This window comes from Sipha flava, unplaced genomic scaffold, assembly GCF_003268045.1.
Source record: "Sipha flava isolate LNK unplaced genomic scaffold, YSA_version1 338_pilon_pilon, whole genome shotgun sequence".
In the NCBI taxonomy this organism is placed as follows: Eukaryota; Metazoa; Arthropoda; class Insecta; order Hemiptera; family Aphididae; genus Sipha; species Sipha flava.
In genome coordinates, this window is record NW_020273030.1 from 129,754 (window position 1) to 148,407 (window position 18,654).

Genomic DNA, 18,654 nt, shown 5'->3' on the forward strand with positions numbered 1-18,654 from the left:
CATTAACTAATAATACAGCTACTTCATCGATAGTAGGTGCATTATATTGACCTCTGTGTTCATCTTGAGGAACTCTGTCAGCATGAATAATTAACTTAAAGTTTTGCGACTCATCAAAAGACCTCGACTCCAGATTAGATCTGAAGCTCTGTATGAGGTGATATTTTCACGCAAAACTGTTTGCAATGATTCAATGAGACCTCTTTTTAAATTTGGAATCATATTTGTTCGAATAGATATTCGATCCGACTCTGACATAAAATATATTTGTAAAAATTTAGCATTATTTCCAATTTCGGGTAATAAACTACCTATTAAATGATGCACTTGACCCTGAATTTTAAAAGAGGGCATGAAGTTCTCTTCAGCTATTTCGTTTGCTCCAAACGATGTCATTTGAAACAGAGTATTATACCGTCTAGAATTATCAAAGAAATGTTTTGATAGAGGGTAAGAATTATCAATTAAACTTTTAATTAGGTCTAGAAGATCCTCAAATCAGTGTAAAACAACTTTACCGTCAGCGCAGCAAAGTCCATGGGTTTCATCTTTCCATTTTTTTGCATGGCACTTAGGACATAATATAGTCATTCGTCCAATTTGAAGCGCTTTAATATTTAAATAATCAATCTCGGATTGATAATTAAACGAAGATTTCATACTCAAAGCGTTACGTTGCTCCTGTACAAGTGTTTGAGAACGTTCTGATGTGTTATTTTGTTGCCTTCTGTTATACATTCGAGTTGCATTGACAGTTCTTCTGCCAATGCGTGCTCTTTGCGCTCTCGGCATGATAATGAATTGGCCACTTACCCGCAGTAGGTATTGCATATTATATTAGCGATTAATAATGTAGGTATAAAAATAGATAAAACACTATTTGCGGAAAAACGCGTTCGGCGTCAGGCAGATCGTAACACTATTAAATAATAGTGTTAATAAATACTATTCATAATCGATGGTAACACGTTCGTTGGCAAGAATATTATTACATAAGAGTATTTTTCGATAACGCAAAACGTGATCGATATTTTCCATAATCTTCTTATAATATTAAAACTATTATTAATTTCGGCAAATGTTTTTGGTTGCGCGTGTACTATTGATGAATGTCAATTAAATCATTTAATGACCTGTTAGATATCAAACACTATACAAAGGTCAAGTTGCAGGTAGCTGTAAACCCGCGGCCCGCTTACAAAGCCGCTAACACGCAACTCTTCTACAATTGTTTTTAATTTTTTATGAACTTTTTTGCTGATAAAAGTGGTACTAAAACCTTCAGCAGGGTTTTAGCCAACAAAAATTTCAGCCAAATCGGTTCAGTAATTTTCTCGGTTAGCGCGGTCGAAGAAAAACCCTTACAATTTTATATATAGTATAGATAGATAGATAGCTATTCATAATCAAAAATTAATATAATCAAGAAGTCATACAAAAGAACAGAAAAATCAATTCTTCGCATTTAAACAAATAATAACGTTACAGTTGACAAAAATAAAAATTATAAAGAAACATTGTAAATAAAATCAATATAAATATTAAAAAGTATTTATATTTATCAAACAGTTTGTTCTTTTTATTTGCCTAATATTAATATGATAAAAATTCTTAATTAAATTGTTTTTGATTTTATCAACTAAGCAAATCAGTAATTTACAAAACTAAAGGAAATTAATTAGTTCAGAAGTACATTTTTGTTTTGTTTATTATGTATAAGTACTATTATTACTTTAATTTTAAAACATATACAACGTAAGGCATTAAAAAATGATGGAATTTTATTTTAAGGTAACAAATTAAAACAATTGATTTTTTATTAATCAATACATAATACAACACTTTATTAAAGATATTGTAAGATAGTCTAATAATGTCCACACCCAATTCATTGTATAATTAGTTACATTTTAATTTTTGAACATAATAGTCAATAAATTACAAATACATATATTTTATTTTTTATAGTTTAAGTATATTTAAGTTTCATTATTTAAAATATAACTATACAGCACAAAATTTTATCATTAAGAGAATAGTATTAAATACAAAAGGGAGGACACTATTAAAAATCAAATTAAAAAAAATTGGATTACTCTGCGAAAGACCGCATGAGCACACCATTTAAATGATTTTATTATTACTAGAATTCGCAATACAATCCACTTTAATATTTTCCTAAACCAATAATCAAATCGACTAATTATAAATTATAAATTACTATTGATGAGTTATTAATTAATTATGAAATCTATCTTAAACCCGAATAAACCCAAACTATGATACGAAATATTTCGAAAATTAAAAATTCATAAATTATGAAAACGAAAGTATTTGAAAGCAATACTATAAAAATGTTGTTGAAATAAAAGTGTTATATGTTTAGTTTTGTTTTAGAAATGTTAACTCGAGTGCATGAATTTTTCGGTTCACTCGTTTTCGTTAAATATATAAAGGAAGAGAACGAACACGTCCGCAATATGATCGCAACACACATAAGAACACACAACGGTTCGCTGGTCTCCGCTGCGGTTGGCCAACTTTCGGACACGTACAGTAATTGCTCTGTATACAAATAATAGGTTTCTATGGGTATTCATGTGCTACAAAGATAATTTCACAAAACCAGTATACTGAAATACATACAATATTATCAATCGAACCACATCTATCATCCGTTTAACTTGTTAAAAATAGGTACAATGTACGACCGTATGTAGCTTGAAACTTGGAGGAAAACAATAAATAAAACACTGCAATACACTAGTCGCGAAATTTGAATTTCTAGTTTATAAAATATAAATACAAAGACCATGATAATATACATTACTGAGCATACTCAAGAAACACACACACTGGTAATTTTATAAATTATATTTTAACATATTATGGTCGAAAATATTATAGTTTTTCATGATTACTTTTGTGTAATCTAAATATCAACTTAACAATACGTATTATTAAAAGAAAATCGCATACCTTACCAATTTATTTTCTAAGTCTCATATTAAAATTGATTAACCGAAATTAAATATGATACAATTTCTAAACGAGTAATAGTAAGAAAATAAAACTAAGTTATTAAATATATTTGGTATCTTTGGTATCGGTACACACTGAAAATCACCAAACACTTCTATCTATAAAGCATATAATTATACAAGTAACAAGATTAGTATAAATTACGAAATGTAAAATTTAATGAAAAATGTAATTTTACTTTTCAATTTAATATAAAAATATTGGCAGGAAACTAAACAAGCTTAATTCATAGGCCTAAGTGTTTTATGTTAGTGTTTTTATAAACAACATGTTACTCAAACCAGTTTTACAATTGAAATTATTACGAACAAGTTATTCTTATTTTCAATGAAAAATACTTACACTACTGAATCCAAAAGTCGTAAAATTAATTTAATGATATTTCGGTGTGTTTAACAAAAACAGTCGGTCAATTTAAAATGTATGCGTTCAATATAAGTATAATTGTATATAAATATGTATAAATTGCTTACCGGGTCGCCGAAAAAACCTGTAGATTCCTTCATTCCATTAGGCCTGTGAATGTCGTCTCTTCATAACTCCTGTAAAAATATAAGTAAAATCTTTGTAGAATAAATGATTACATAAACTTTATTATTTTTACGGTCCATAAACTATAGACTCGTACAGTAAGTACCTAAACCTATTTATTCTTCCCTAACAATATTTCTGACAAACCATACTAATACGCCAAAAATCTGAACAAAAGCCAAGTTGACCAAAAGCTTGTATATTTTAACAAAGTAACAACAGCTTATATAGATAAAGGAAATTTAAATTCCAATGCCCGAATGCATATACTATTAGGAAAATCAACAGTCAGTTAACGTCAAATGCAGTGCCTAACAGTTAGAAACAATTACATTCAATAACGTGATTAATAATCACGTTGGTGATAGTTAAAACTGAATCACTGTAAGAAGTCAATTTAGAAACTTATCTTGCTTAACACGTTGTTATTTTTGTATTTAGTTTCGTTCTTAATGAATATATGGTATCAGAAAAACTATCCAAAGCCATATATGGTTATTTGCGAATAATATTATGTACTTTAGAGATAATCCTGTGATGGCCTAGAAAATAAATATTTTACGTTGTACATACTCTGCGCATTACAAATACCGTACTTTATTAATCAAAACAGTAAGCTTCTCCGATCACGTACGGTAGTGTCCGTTAGAAATCGATTGATTTTTCAAATCACGTCCGACCTTAATCCAACCAAGATTTAAGTGAGAAAACGGTATATATACTTATCCGCTAACTTTATCGAAGGTAATGACAGTTTACAGTTTACTGGTAAAGAAACACTAATAATTGGTGAAAATAACAAAAAAAAAAATGTTATTCTAAATGTCCAACAAATAACCATTAAAATGTTACTTAATCGACATAAAATATTTACACTTTGACTAGGAATCTCAAATACTTTTTCCAAACTAATAAACATATCATGGGAAAATACAATAGTTAATTCTTAAATATAATATATATAGGTAATATTTCATTGTATTATAGATGAAATAATTCGTAAAAATGATATTTTCATATGAATTTTTATAAAATAATTGATATTATTTAATATGCAATATTAAAAGTTTATGTTGATCAAATAAACTCAAAACAAAGAATACTATAAAGAGATTTAATATTACAAAATTAAAATACTAGCTAATTATATTTTTAATTATTAAAATAAATATGTTTCAAATTTCTTTCATGCTGTTTTTAAATATCTTACCAAAAAATATGGTCTTATAAATATCTTCACCACAAACGGTAAAATTCAAGTTTGATAGAAATGATTTTCAGAAATGGTACGATATCTCTACATACTGTAGTCAATAAAATGTAATTTTTTTATCAACTTCTTAAAAACATAAAATAAGATAGTCATTTATAAGAGAAGCTCCAAGTTTCATTATGGAACAATAAAACTGATCAAATATTTAACTCTTGTACTATTTTAGAAATTCAACAAACGTTGGATTAATCATTAATTTAATAATTTAACATTAATTAATCATTGGACTGTACTTTCCCTTAATAATTACAAATGTATGATTTGTAATATTAAAGTTAGTTAAAAAGTGTTTTAGATTAATACCTTAAGTAACATCCCTCTAATATAATTTTTTTTAAAAAAATCTAGATTTTATCTTATATATATATATATATATATAATGAATAAAACTATGTAAATATGCCAAAAGCAATACTTGGTATATAGCCAGAAATAATTTTTTTTCGTTTATTATCAATGAAAAATGGGATCACAATAAAGATAAAGGACAAAATACAGCAAAATAATTTTCTTTATAAACATTTTTCAGTGATGTTTCTTTATTTATGGCTCAAAATTGAGGTGAGGTTAAAATAATTAGGGGCAGATTTTATCCATATAAAAAATTTCAAAGAAAATATTTATATAATCAAGACATTTTAACAATTTTTTTTTGAACATAAAAATTAAAAATTATTAAGTTAAAAAGAATAATAATTTAGTTAATGATTTATTTATACTTCAGCTATTTATATATTTTTTACATTTACAAACAGAATTTTAATAAAAAATGTGATTATCGTCAAATCAGATTATTTTTTACAAAGTGCGCAACAAACAAATTGTTATTTTTAGAAGAATTCTATCATGAAACATCATATAATAGGATCATGAACAACTTATTAATTTAATTAAATCTAGGTAGCTATTAAAATCAATATGATAATTCATTTTTCATAATTTGAAAATGTTTAAAGGATAATTTGTAATAATTTTAGTTTGAAACTATCTAAGATAAAAAATATTAATGGGTACCTATTTCATTTAATTATCACGGTAATTTTTACCGACCATAAATTAGAAAAATTTTCATCTTGAATCAAAACAAGAATTTAGTAAGATATTGTAAGTAGGTATATCTGTTTACTTTTTGACAACATGTGTAACATAAATACAACTATTAAATTAAACTAATATTAAATTAATTAATTATTTGAATTACATTATTTATATACATAATTCATAATTTTATTTAATGATATTATTTTTAATACAATTCAAATTATAAATAATGAAAAGTAATAAATTGATTTAGAAATGAAAAAAATTAATTGTCCAGCAAAATATACTATTAATTAATCTAAATAGTAAAATATTCTGTCAATTCATCCAATTAAAAAAAAAAATTCATGATATGATTTTTACTTAACTTGAATAAATCATATCTATAGTTATACACGCCAAGACCCAAAAATGCAATATTATATGTAGAATACACGTTATAAATTATTTACAAATGGTTCACAGAATAATTCAATATACAATAAATGAATTTTCTAAAATACACTATAATTTTTTTTAAATTCAATCTCACATCACCTTTAAAACCCACTAATTATTTTGTTAACAAATAGAATCATTAACACGTTACCGAAAATGTGAAAAAAATTAAAAGCCTAATTACTAAGGATTTACAAAGGATTTCGAATTTCAATAAAGATAATACATATAGTTTCACTAAAAAAAAAAAAAAAAAAAAAAAACGAAAGTTTTTAAAATTAATATATTTAATATAAAAATTTTTGAATTATAATAGTTATCAAGTTACATTAAAATGGACCAACAAATTTAAACGGATTTCTCTCAAATAGGTCGCTCTCTCACTCTCTTTCTCTTTGGCTCGCTTCCTTCTCCTTCTCACGCTTTCTTTTATAGAAATATAAAAGGCAACAAAAAAACCGAATAATTATATATAACCCACAAACAATATTTGCATAAATATTTTATCTTGGATAAAAAAAAAAAAAAAAAAAAAACTAAAAACATAACTTTTAAACAAATTAGGGTAATTCGACGTATCTATAATAATACAAAATAATAATAAATAATATATAATACTTATTTAACAAGTGAGAATTTCCGAAATAGATATTTAGTTATGCTACACAACTTATATTAAGTATACCTTAAATATATATTTGGTACTACTACATTACACTCACTCACACACACATAAATAATATTTATTAAACATAAAGTTCAAATTGGGGGTTAAAAAGAAGGGACTGTGAGTATATATTCTCCCAAAAGTAATGCAAGAAACAAATTATACTTTGTATTTTTTCATTTTGAAGAACAACTATGATATCATATAATTTGTGGTTAAAAACAAACTTGTGAAAGCCGTTAAGTAATAACTAATAATCGAATACAAATATAAATATAATATAATAATATAAACAAATGAATTGTGTTAAATTATGTTTTTTTAAAAAAACGATAAGAAATAAAAATAATAAAGCAAAGCAAAAAATAATTTATTTTTCAAATAAATGCAAGTTAGTTTGTGGGGTGAAGAGGAAAAAAGCACACATTCAACCGGCACTCGCGTGTACGACATTTTTGTATGGGTATCCCGGACGGATACGGTAAACGAGGGACGTCTGGTGGCGTTATCGTAGGACCGGCCGGCAACGTCGCGCACTCGAACACATACACGAGGGCGTACCCGTGATTGATTGCTGAACGTTATTTCTTGGACGTCTGTTGTCATTTCCATTGGACCGAAAAAGGTCGGGCAACGGACAGAACGCATAAATAAATGCGAGCAAGTTTACAGATTCAAATCGGATGCTTAAGGAAAAGTTTCCATTAGACCCATTGTTCGTATGTGACGTGTTATTGGATTTTAATGATAGGACCTGCGTAGTAATGTACACGGCGAATAAACGCACCACCGAAGGATTGTATAGATCGAGTGCATGAGAGCACGGTTATGTTTGAAGGGATAATAGTCTTCCGGGAACTATTTGGCTTATTTAAATTTTAGGAGAAAGTATTTGTTTTAAAGCAAACATTCTCTAGACACACTCGTAGTAATAGACCTCTGAAGTTTTAAGTGCCTTATAAGGTATTCAAAATCCCTGTTTAAGGTATATTTATTATGCCCGAAACCCCGTAAAAATTATTGCCGTCATTGCTCGAGAAAGAGACATTTTTTACCGTTGAATGACGTTAGCCCTTAGTTACAATTGCTGTACAAAATAATCAAGGAATGCGCTATAATATAACCGAGTTATGCACAAAATTGGAAGGACCAAATTAAAAAAAAATTAAGTAATACATATTTTTGAGTTAAATAAAATGTACCTAAAAAGCAAACATATGCTTAAAATTATTGAACGTTTTATTAAATATTTTTGAAAATTATTGAAAAATATTATTATAGAAGTATGAATTGTACTAAAAACTATAATTTATTAAATTTATTATTGTTAAATAAAAAAACGAACACCTCTACAGAGGTAAACATTTACATTTATATAAACATTTCCTTTACATGCAAAGGATTTAACACATGAAATCAAGTAGTCTACCAACATCGTCCAATTTTTTTAAATCATCGTTGTATTCCTAACTTATAGCTCTCTCTAATGTATGTAACTCCGAATTTCAGTCTTACTTATCAGTGAGAACTATATAGCAGACTATTTAAATTACATAAATCGATAAATATAATTGAAATCTTATAAATTCATGCATCGATAATTTAACTCATAATCAAATTCAAGTTATATATATATATATATATATATATATATATATATATATAAAAACTTTTATAAGTTAAGGAAACTAAAATTATATGATAACTCTAAAGAAATCGTTGAGGATCTAATTATAATCAAACACTTTTCAACTTAAGAAAGTTTCGATTAAAATTAAGTCATATATATTTTTTATAATAAATATTAATGGTTACACAGAAGAATATAAATGAGACATCAAGTAACAACCCTTTAACATAGCTTACAGACACATGGTAAAAGTACTATACTATTTGAAATATATACTTAAATAAAACTGCATACAAGCATTTCCAATCATAAATCAAAGAAAAATTATGAAGAATCGAAAGTAGTCTTACGTTTTTTTCTTCTGGAAATATATTTAGTTCACAGCAATGACATATTTTGAAAATGACCTAACCTATAACACCTCTCAAAAACTTTTAAATTGTTTATAATCATGCACAGTATAATTAAAATGAATACACTATCTATTAAATTAATTAATATGGAATAATGACCATTTTTCTATAAATAAACTAATTAATACGCCCTGCACTTTATTAAAGCAAATATTTTATAAAACTCCTATATCCCGTGGTAATAATAATTTTAAATATAGGATCATACTTCGAAAACATCATAATAATCGTTGTTTAATCTTACATGATAGCGTGTTCAATCACACACATTTGAATCTACTTTTAATGAATAGACATCAGTACTAATGAAATATGTTTGATTATTTAAATATACCTATAAATATTTGTTAAAATTTTTATAATAAATTGAAAATAAATAAATTGCCTATTATTCTATTTCAAAATTAAATATTATTTTAAATAAATCACATTTATTACAATTAACATATGTATGTAGAGCTGCGTGTATTTTTCTTATCAATCTATGTAATATATAAGAGAATATAAGCTATATATTATATATAATATAATAGCTTTCAAAGCTATGTAGTCCTATAAATAATAATATATAAAACAAATTATCAATCACTTAGTGTATAAACCAATAACATATTTTTCTTGAAAGAAAAAAATAGAATTCAATCTGTATTCAAAATAAATTCAATAATTCTATAAAAGTACATAATCAACTTAACAATCAACAGATATCGTTAAAAATATACTAAGTATATTAACCAGAATATCACCTAAATTAAAATATGTTAAATCTATAGTATAGAAAACAAATTTTCTATGCACTACATAATTTCTAAAACACGATTTAAAAACATGTATGTTACAAAATATACCTTTATGAATTATACATTTTACGTTATTAATTTTTAATCTTAGAATAAATAAACTATTTGAAATATTAAAACATGTATTTAATTTATAAATTATTAATTCCTTTAAACGTTTTTGCATAAGATTTATTCGTAAAGTATAAATAAAACGCTTAAGTATCCATTATATATATTAATTAATATTATTATACTGTACGACACCACAGCTATATATAAGTATAAAGTTGGAAAATGTTGTAATTTATTATTAATAACCATTACAAATACTGTTTTACAGTATACTATTTCGAGTAGTTTTTTTTTTTTTTCATAAAAAAATCGATTTAACCAGATGAAAATGAAAAACGTTCAATCGATAAATGATCAAGGGAAACTCAGAAAGAACTCCAACAGTTTTCCTTGTAGACACCGTTTTAAATTGTGCCCTTCGATATATTTATCCGTGTCCGATTTTTGATGGAATAAAAGAGAAATTATTATACAATTCTAACCTTAAAAATATTTATTTTGATTTCTGATTTGTATTAAAATAAGTAAAATTATATGATAAAGGTTAAAAAATATATACCATTAATGATTTAGACCGAGTTTAAGCACTGATAATTATACAAAGGTATAAAGTCACTCGATTTTATATAGTAATCTAGATAATAGTGAATATATATTTTTAATAATATTATTAATAGTAATAATTGAACAAGGAAATAAAATTATGATCTTAAATTACTGGAAAACTCTCGACTTCAGTCGAAATACGAAAAAAAAACCTTGAAAAAGCCATTGATAATACTAAATATAATATTATAATTAATTATACTAAAGTTTGTGATATATGAATAAGAATGTATACATTTATTTACGCACATAAACACGTTAACAACATACTTTTTATTTTTATAAATATTTAAACTGTACTCGTACAGATACTTAAACAATGAGTGTTCGATCATGGATAAATCGAACTACAATAGTATAAGCTAACATTAAAATTCCGTAGATCACAATTTATTTGTTTTTATAAAAGGGTATAATCACAGTCTAAAATTATTTTACTCTTAATTTTATCAAATAGTAATAACGTTCACATCAAAACACCAAACACAACAATTTTCCGTTATTATACATTAAAATACTTTGATAAGAATAACCAAACAAAATTACATTTAAAAATGGTTTTTAAATTTAAATTTGGATAAATCTAATTAAATTATATGAATTTCACATTTTTAAAAATATTTTATTGACACTATTAAACTATAATTTATTCACCCATATTTTTAACTTTAAATAAATAATCGATGAAAATTCTTTAACAATAGAAATATATACTTTACCCTATAACAGTATAATAAAAATAATATAAATTTACTGTAACTAATAAAATTGGGGTTTACACCATAAAGCAGACAACATCTATGCATATTATACTCCTTTTAAAAACCTTAGAGTAATATTATGTCGGAGTTTTATACTTTTAAAAATTATCAAATTACTCGTATAAAAAACGCCGAATTTTATACATGAAATACATTCTAACAATATTTACAGTCTGTTCACGGGCTATCAAAGAATTTACTCTAGATTCCCTCTGCACAATGAAAAAAATATATAACTCGCCGACAAATGATCTTCATACATATGTATTACAATATATAGAAGAATGAGTAACAGTTTAAGATTCTTACACTGACATTAATATCTTATTGTAAAATATAGCTACATTTACAACCAAGTAGACGACTATTTTATCGACTTTCCATTTTGTTATACTTTATTTCATTTGTTTACATTATTTGGTCATTTAAAGCAAGATTATATCGCTCTTCGTCAAAAAATATAAATTCTATAAGAATAAGAATGGGTAATATGGTACAATATGCTTAAAGTCAAATATACATGTAATAAAATTAGAACTTGAAAATGTAGATAGATATGTTAGTTGTACGAGTAGTATAGTTATCGTATGTATACTTTGTATTTTAAGAAAACAATTATACCTTATATCATACCTATTGTAAATAAGCTAAAATAATTAAGATACATTTCATTGAGTATATAAGTAAGGTCAAATACCGATATTAAAAACCATTTTCAGTTATTTTTACTATTTGATACAGCAATATGATACAGTATTCATATTATTTAGTATTATTGAAAATAAACGACAATATTTAAATATATATATTCAAAATATTTTATTAAAAAAATGTAAACAAATTAAATATGAAATATTTTAAGGATTTTTTTTCGAAGAATGAATATTGTTGGACACACCAAATTAGGTTCATTCACGATAAAGAAGGATAAAAAAATTAAATCAAGGATTTACGAATGTGGTAATAATATTTTTTGGTGAAAAAACAATGAACACTAGAAGAAACACGGAGCAATAATAGCAAATAATAAATACATGTAACTATTATTATTATTATTATTATAAGTATCGACAACAATAATCAGCATTCACTAATCTACTACTATACAAAAGGCCCAGTGCGCGAGCGAATCAGTCTATTGGTCGACCGGTACCAAAGTTGTGCAGACAATACAATTGCCGATGGATTGCACGCCAAGGTCGACCAGTCGAGAATGTCAATTCCACACGGACGAGCGATGGCAGTGAAGGAGACTTCTCTCTGCAGCCGCGCCGGAGTACGATTAAAAATTCACATCTTACCTCTCTTCACCGCTCTACTACTTAACTCAACGACAAAAAAAATAAATAAAATAAAAATAACTCTCACACACAAAACACATTGTGCGTATAGTACATTATACAGTTTGGCCTCCAGAGAACTTCAAATAAACACAAGCGAACATAGAAATGGTGCCGTTTACCCGTTCACTAGATGTAATATATTATATCCTTTTTTACATTTCGAATTTTTTGGCGGGACTCATTGTGTTTGGACTCGGTGTGACACACAATTATTTGGTAATTTGTTTTTTTAACCGCAAAGAAACCCGACACTTTGACACACAAGTTGACCTCACTCATTTTTCTTCGTCGTTTACACCTCTTCCGGCTCCACAATCACCTATATTATACGCATAATATTCATAATTCATAATCTAAGTATTTGTGCACGCGGTTCGATAAATTATATTGAGTAAGGTTTAAAAATATATATAAATCACAGTGAATAGAATTTCAATCATTAATTTATAATAAATAAATGGAATCAATTATAACGAAATCACAAGTAAACACAACAAATCGATCAATATAACAAATATATCTTGTGTTTGCAGAAGATTTCTATAGGTAAAATTAAGAGCTTGATTAAAGATAAAAATTACTATTAAGCGTAAAATGAGATACGTGGTCTGTTATAGGTGTTAATATAAATACTATGTTTAAAATATGTTAACATTTTTAACATGATACGTTGAAAACAACATATTTCTAATAAACCTATATTATGTAAACAATATTAATATTAATTTATTTACAAAATCAAATTAACTGTAATCCAATTAAAAGTTATAATTGGAAATATGTTTGGGTATTTTTAATGAAATATATAAAACCCAAGCAAGTAAAATTAACGAGTACCTATACATGTATACGAGGAACTCAAAATTAAGTAATTTTACTTCTGTGGGTGTGAAAAGTGACTGTCCAAGAACAGAAAAGAGTGACTGTTTTCGTGGTTACAATACCTATCCTTCACGGCTAAGTAAAAACAATATTTACCATCTCACATCACTAGTTCTTTATTCAACCTTGAGTAGAAATCTCTCTGCTATCAGATTATTTTAATTAATGTCAAGTTTGTACATCGATCAACAAGCTTTTAAACATATATATATATATATATAAACCAGCTTTTACTCAGTTCGTTTCATTCAAACAAACATAAATAATTAATCTTCAGACAATTCGATAGAGAAAGAAATTTGAAATAAAAAATACAGAAATACTTTACTGGAATTAAATTTCCGTATGCTACAAATTTACTTATGTATATCAATCGTATAAGTAATAAGTATTTACGAATCGTGCTAAGAAAATAAAAAGCTATAAGGATAATTATTGGAAAGGTTGATTCAATCAGTATTAAAAATAAAAAACGGTACCCAACTTAATAATTTATACTCATATTTTTTACAACATATATAAGTAAGGAAAAATATATATTTATAGTTAAATTTTTAACTAAAAATCTTAAAAGTTTTTGAATTAGTTTAAACTGATAATTAAATACTAAAATGTCAAATTAACGTAATTATAATTTATATAAAAAAAATTGTATTGCATTTCAAACAGTACCTATTTACAATAACAATAACAGTTTGATAATTTTGTCAGTTCAAAAATAAACAACGAAAATAATCATAAATATACAAACTTCATATCATAAATTCCTATATTTAGAGTTAAGACTTAAGGCTGATCTCAGAGAAACAAAACCGTCTTTAGTAGTATTTTAAGAGTTTTAAAATATACCATTTTAGAGATTTTATAGTTATAATATAACTATTTTATAGTTATATTTGCATAAACGTAACCATAACTTCTTCTAAAACTGTTGTTAAATAAAAAATGATTACTTTATTCTTTCGAAAACTGTTTCTAACGATAAAAAATATAGATGAAATACGCAATCATACTAAAAATTGATGACGATTTTTTTCGAAATAAGTTAAATATATTTTTATAATTTAAAAATGTTGTTAAGTAATGACAAAATGAAAAAAAAAAATACACTGGCTTTAACTAAAAACAAAAAAAAAAGTTAATTTAATTTAATAAGGGTATCAAAAGAACAATTATACTCTTTAAATTGTTAAATCAGATTCCAGCTTAGATTTCAATCGATTTGATAGACGTAACTGTATTTTATAATATATATTTATACCATCAAAAACAATAATAATAGTAACAAAAATAACTAATGCGACTATAAATAGTATATTTACAACAGGAAATAGTTTTACTCAGCAGTTTAAAATAAGTATATCACAAGTAAAATAATTATTTTATCTGTTTAATAAGTTAATTACTCTTCGTGAGACTAGAGATCTATCATCCAGAATAGTTGATAGCTATTTGTACCAGACAACCACCTACCTGAAAAATTACAAGTCACACAAAATACCTTTTCGTCGTAAAGTACCTTTACGTTACCTTTACCTTTTCGTTAAGATAAAGTAATTATAACAAATTTAAAGCATGCATTAATAAGTTACTACCTTATTTAAAATATAGATTAGAACTATGGTAAAAATAAATTATAATGCACTTGATACTTTCATACACTAAATTAATAAAAAAAGAAAAAATGTTTTACCAAAATTACATATAGCTTGTCAATGATCAACACAGGTCTTATACCTACTATGTCTTTTTTTATTCTATAGTAATTAAAATTTGAAAGGCCAAAAAGGGTTAGAATAGAGCGACAGGTTAATTTCTATGAAAAATACAATGAAAATATACAATGAATGACATAAATCACAATCATAACTATCCTTAAGGGAAAAGTATTGTATTCAGCTAACCTTAGGGATTGTGAAGTAAATAAAATAAAATGTTAAGAAAATTAGATGAATCCGTTCCATACAGAGATAAAGAAAAATATTTCCTTACAATAAGACTAAATTGATTTTTAAATCGTATTTATCCATTCATTTTTGACCTGAAAAGTTGAATCATTCTGGAAAATGAAAATACACCCGAAGTGGAATTTTCTTTTTTTAAACTTTGCCCGTCGTATACATAGCTAATACGTCAAATATGTTTAGAGCATAATTCAGAGCTATAAACAATGTCAAACTGAAATATTTGCGAGATAGTCTTTAATCGTAAAATGAGCATTAAATTAAATTCGATTACTGGAAAACTAAGTCTGAAATTACAGAATTAAATTACATTTAAATTAAAAGCATTCAAAAAAATTAGTGAAAATGTTTAATTTAGATCAGAAATGAGATAAATCTAAATTGAGACTCCCGTGTAATTATAATTGCAAAATAATCGTGATCCTTTACAACTTTCAAAACATAATTAAATCATAAAAAAAAAATGTCACCACGGAAAAAAATACTACCCGTGAGTTATTAATATAAGAGGGGAATTAGAAATGGAGGTTATATGATATTATAAAACTATGACTCATCGGTTTTACTTAATTTTTCTTTCAAGTCTACCCTTATTTCGGAGTATAATTTAATCAAGAATTTAATGTAATGTAATAACAGTAAATTATTATATTATTTTTTAAATCACATTTAGAGTTTAACTTAACGAAGTGACGAAATCTTCTATAACAAAAATTACCTACTTATTATTTTCTAACGGAGACGTAATATTTATGTTCTGGATGAATAATTAAGAAAAAAATATTTAATTGCATTTTCAATGCTGTAGAAAATATTTTAACTATCTTAGTTTTCTTTTGTACAGACTTTTAAAATATAGACATTAACTATTAAAACTATTTAGTAATCACATTTATTGGTAATAAACCATCAATGTCCAATATTATCAATAAATTTATCAAATGTCCAACTCTTAGCAGTTAAGAGCTACATCTTAACTGCTTTTTTAAAGTTCCAATGACATCTTAAAGTTTTGATGTATTATTATTAAATATTAAAAATAGTATCCAAATATTTTAAATAAGAAGAACTCAAAATAAAATAATATCTAAGACTTGAATAATCGAATACACCATAAAACTGATAATTGATTATAATTAATATTTTTCAGCATTATAAACACAACTAAAAGTAACTTCAAGAGCTAAACCCTCTTTTATCAAATACTAATTTTTCCTAAGGAAATTAATAAACTAATGAAATCAAGAGATTAATATTTCCAGATAATAATTTTGTGGGGCTTTGCCTCCAAATTTAAGAAATTACGCCACAAATAATTTACCAGAATTCGCATTATTTTACAATACTTTGCTCATATCTGAAAGAGAAATGTAATGTCAATCGGCAAAATATGCGCGAAGACCGAAGCGAAAACTAAAATAGTTCAAATGTCGTACTATTAAAGATACACATAAACACCTGATTAAATTAATTTCACAGAAAACAAAAAAAATTTCGAACCATTAATGATTTCGTCAGAGAGATTTTAACATATAAGAAATCTGATTTCACTCCAAATGACGTTAACGTCACCGTAACCGTTACTCGGTAACTATGGTTACCGATTAAAAAAAAAGTAAACTATTTTACAAATTATATAGTAGAATAGGATTTTAAGGAATTTCACAGAAATCCGGTACTTGACATGTCCATACGAGAAACATAATAACACAGGGCAAGATAAAATAATCGAACATGACCTTTCGTTTTTGTTCACGAAAACATCCAAAGTATTTTATTTGTAAGCAATAATGAAACTAGTCGACAGTGACATTAATTATTTATAAAACCTACATGACGTAGTCGACCGAGGTCGTCCGCGTGATATGGACATCCCAGCTGATCCCAATATCGGTTGGTCCGCAATAGGACCCGACCAACATAGTACCATTCCGCCAGTTCAGAAAAATGAAACATAAAATTCGTGTACACTGACCGTTTTGCAGACCGGTACACGCAGCGCGTAGAATGTCTCTCTCCGTATAAAGGAGAAACTTCTTTGCCGACGTGTGCGCTGTCCCACTTGCCGGTTATTGACACCGGTGCCGCGCGCGTGATACTTATTATTTATTTAATATTATTACTCTTATTATTAATTTTATTGAAATAGTAATTTATTATTAATATTATTGCGACCGTAAGAAAAAAAGCACTCGGATCACTAGCACCCGAAGGCAATCACAACAACACAACCAAGACAAAGAGATAAAAAATGGAAGAAAAAAACCGAAAAATTCGAAATTTCACTGAACCCGCAGTTGAAACGGACCGAAATAATATAAAAATCCGAACTTATATTGACATCTCCTTGATAGCGCAACAACAAAGAATCGGCGGACGGACGAACAAAACGACGGGTATTTTTTGAAAATTTCGCACTGGTACGACGCGGCGAACCCTCTCGCACACGCGCACTGTATAATAATATCACACGCACAGACAAATACGACGCTCGAGCACGCACACACACACACACACACGCGCGCGCGCGCGCACGTACGCACGTACGCAAAACGTACGAAAAACGGGTGCAGGGGTGAAACACACGGTAATTTTTATTTTTACTATTTATACTTCAGATGGGGAAAAATAAAAATAAAAAATATAGACGGACTGCACAGATATACCTGTTCGGGGATGCCACGTTACAAAACTGATCGCGCGCGCGGCTACGGCAGTCGACGTCCGTCGTGCACACGCAGGTAGGACACGAGCGGCGGTGAGAGAACAACGTTCACGTACGCACACACGTTAGAACGATCGCGCTCGGCCGTACACGCGAACCGTCGGGTACATACACACAAGCGCGCAGAGACGTTCCCACAAACGGACGAACACGTTCGCACGCACCGCACGCGTACACCTGGTGGGAGGTGAAGTCGCTCCCTCCCCCACGCCGACCGGTGAACGCGTTCCGGTCAGAAACGTCGCACAGCCCGGCAACGTCGCTTAACCGGTTCGGCCCGCGTTTTCTACCCGTGTCCCCTTCGCACGCCTGCCGATCATCGAGAGCACGCACGGTCTGCGCACGCAACTCTGACTCTTCGCCACCGCGCTCATCGTGTATCATTTACGTCGGTGCGGTGTTTATGACCACGTCGCCACCGTTGTAGGTCACCCCGATCCGCGCGAGCAATTCGACTATCTCTCTCTGTTATTATAATTATTAT

The 18,654-nt window shown here is 27.4% G+C and overlaps 1 protein-coding gene across 3 annotated transcripts in view; it reads right to left on the reverse strand.

Moving 5' to 3' along the window:
- LOC112687249 (apoptosis-stimulating of p53 protein 2) overlaps positions 1-18,297 on the reverse strand; it is a 126,168-nt gene extending 107,871 nt beyond the window's left edge. Inside the window, exons 1-2 of one of the 3 annotated variants that reach the window (XM_025559854.1) lie at positions 18,112-18,297; positions 3,516-3,584 (exon numbers count right to left, since the gene is read on the reverse strand). In XM_025559854.1, coding sequence (XP_025415639.1) covers positions 3,516-3,548 — 33 coding nt within the window. In that variant the 5' untranslated portion in view covers positions 3,549-3,584; positions 18,112-18,297. Of the gene's footprint in view, positions 1-3,515; positions 3,585-17,278 lie in introns of all 3 variants that reach the window. The other 2 variants (XM_025559852.1, XM_025559853.1) reach the window with 2 other exon arrangements.
- Positions 18,298-18,654: the final 357 nt, after the last annotated feature.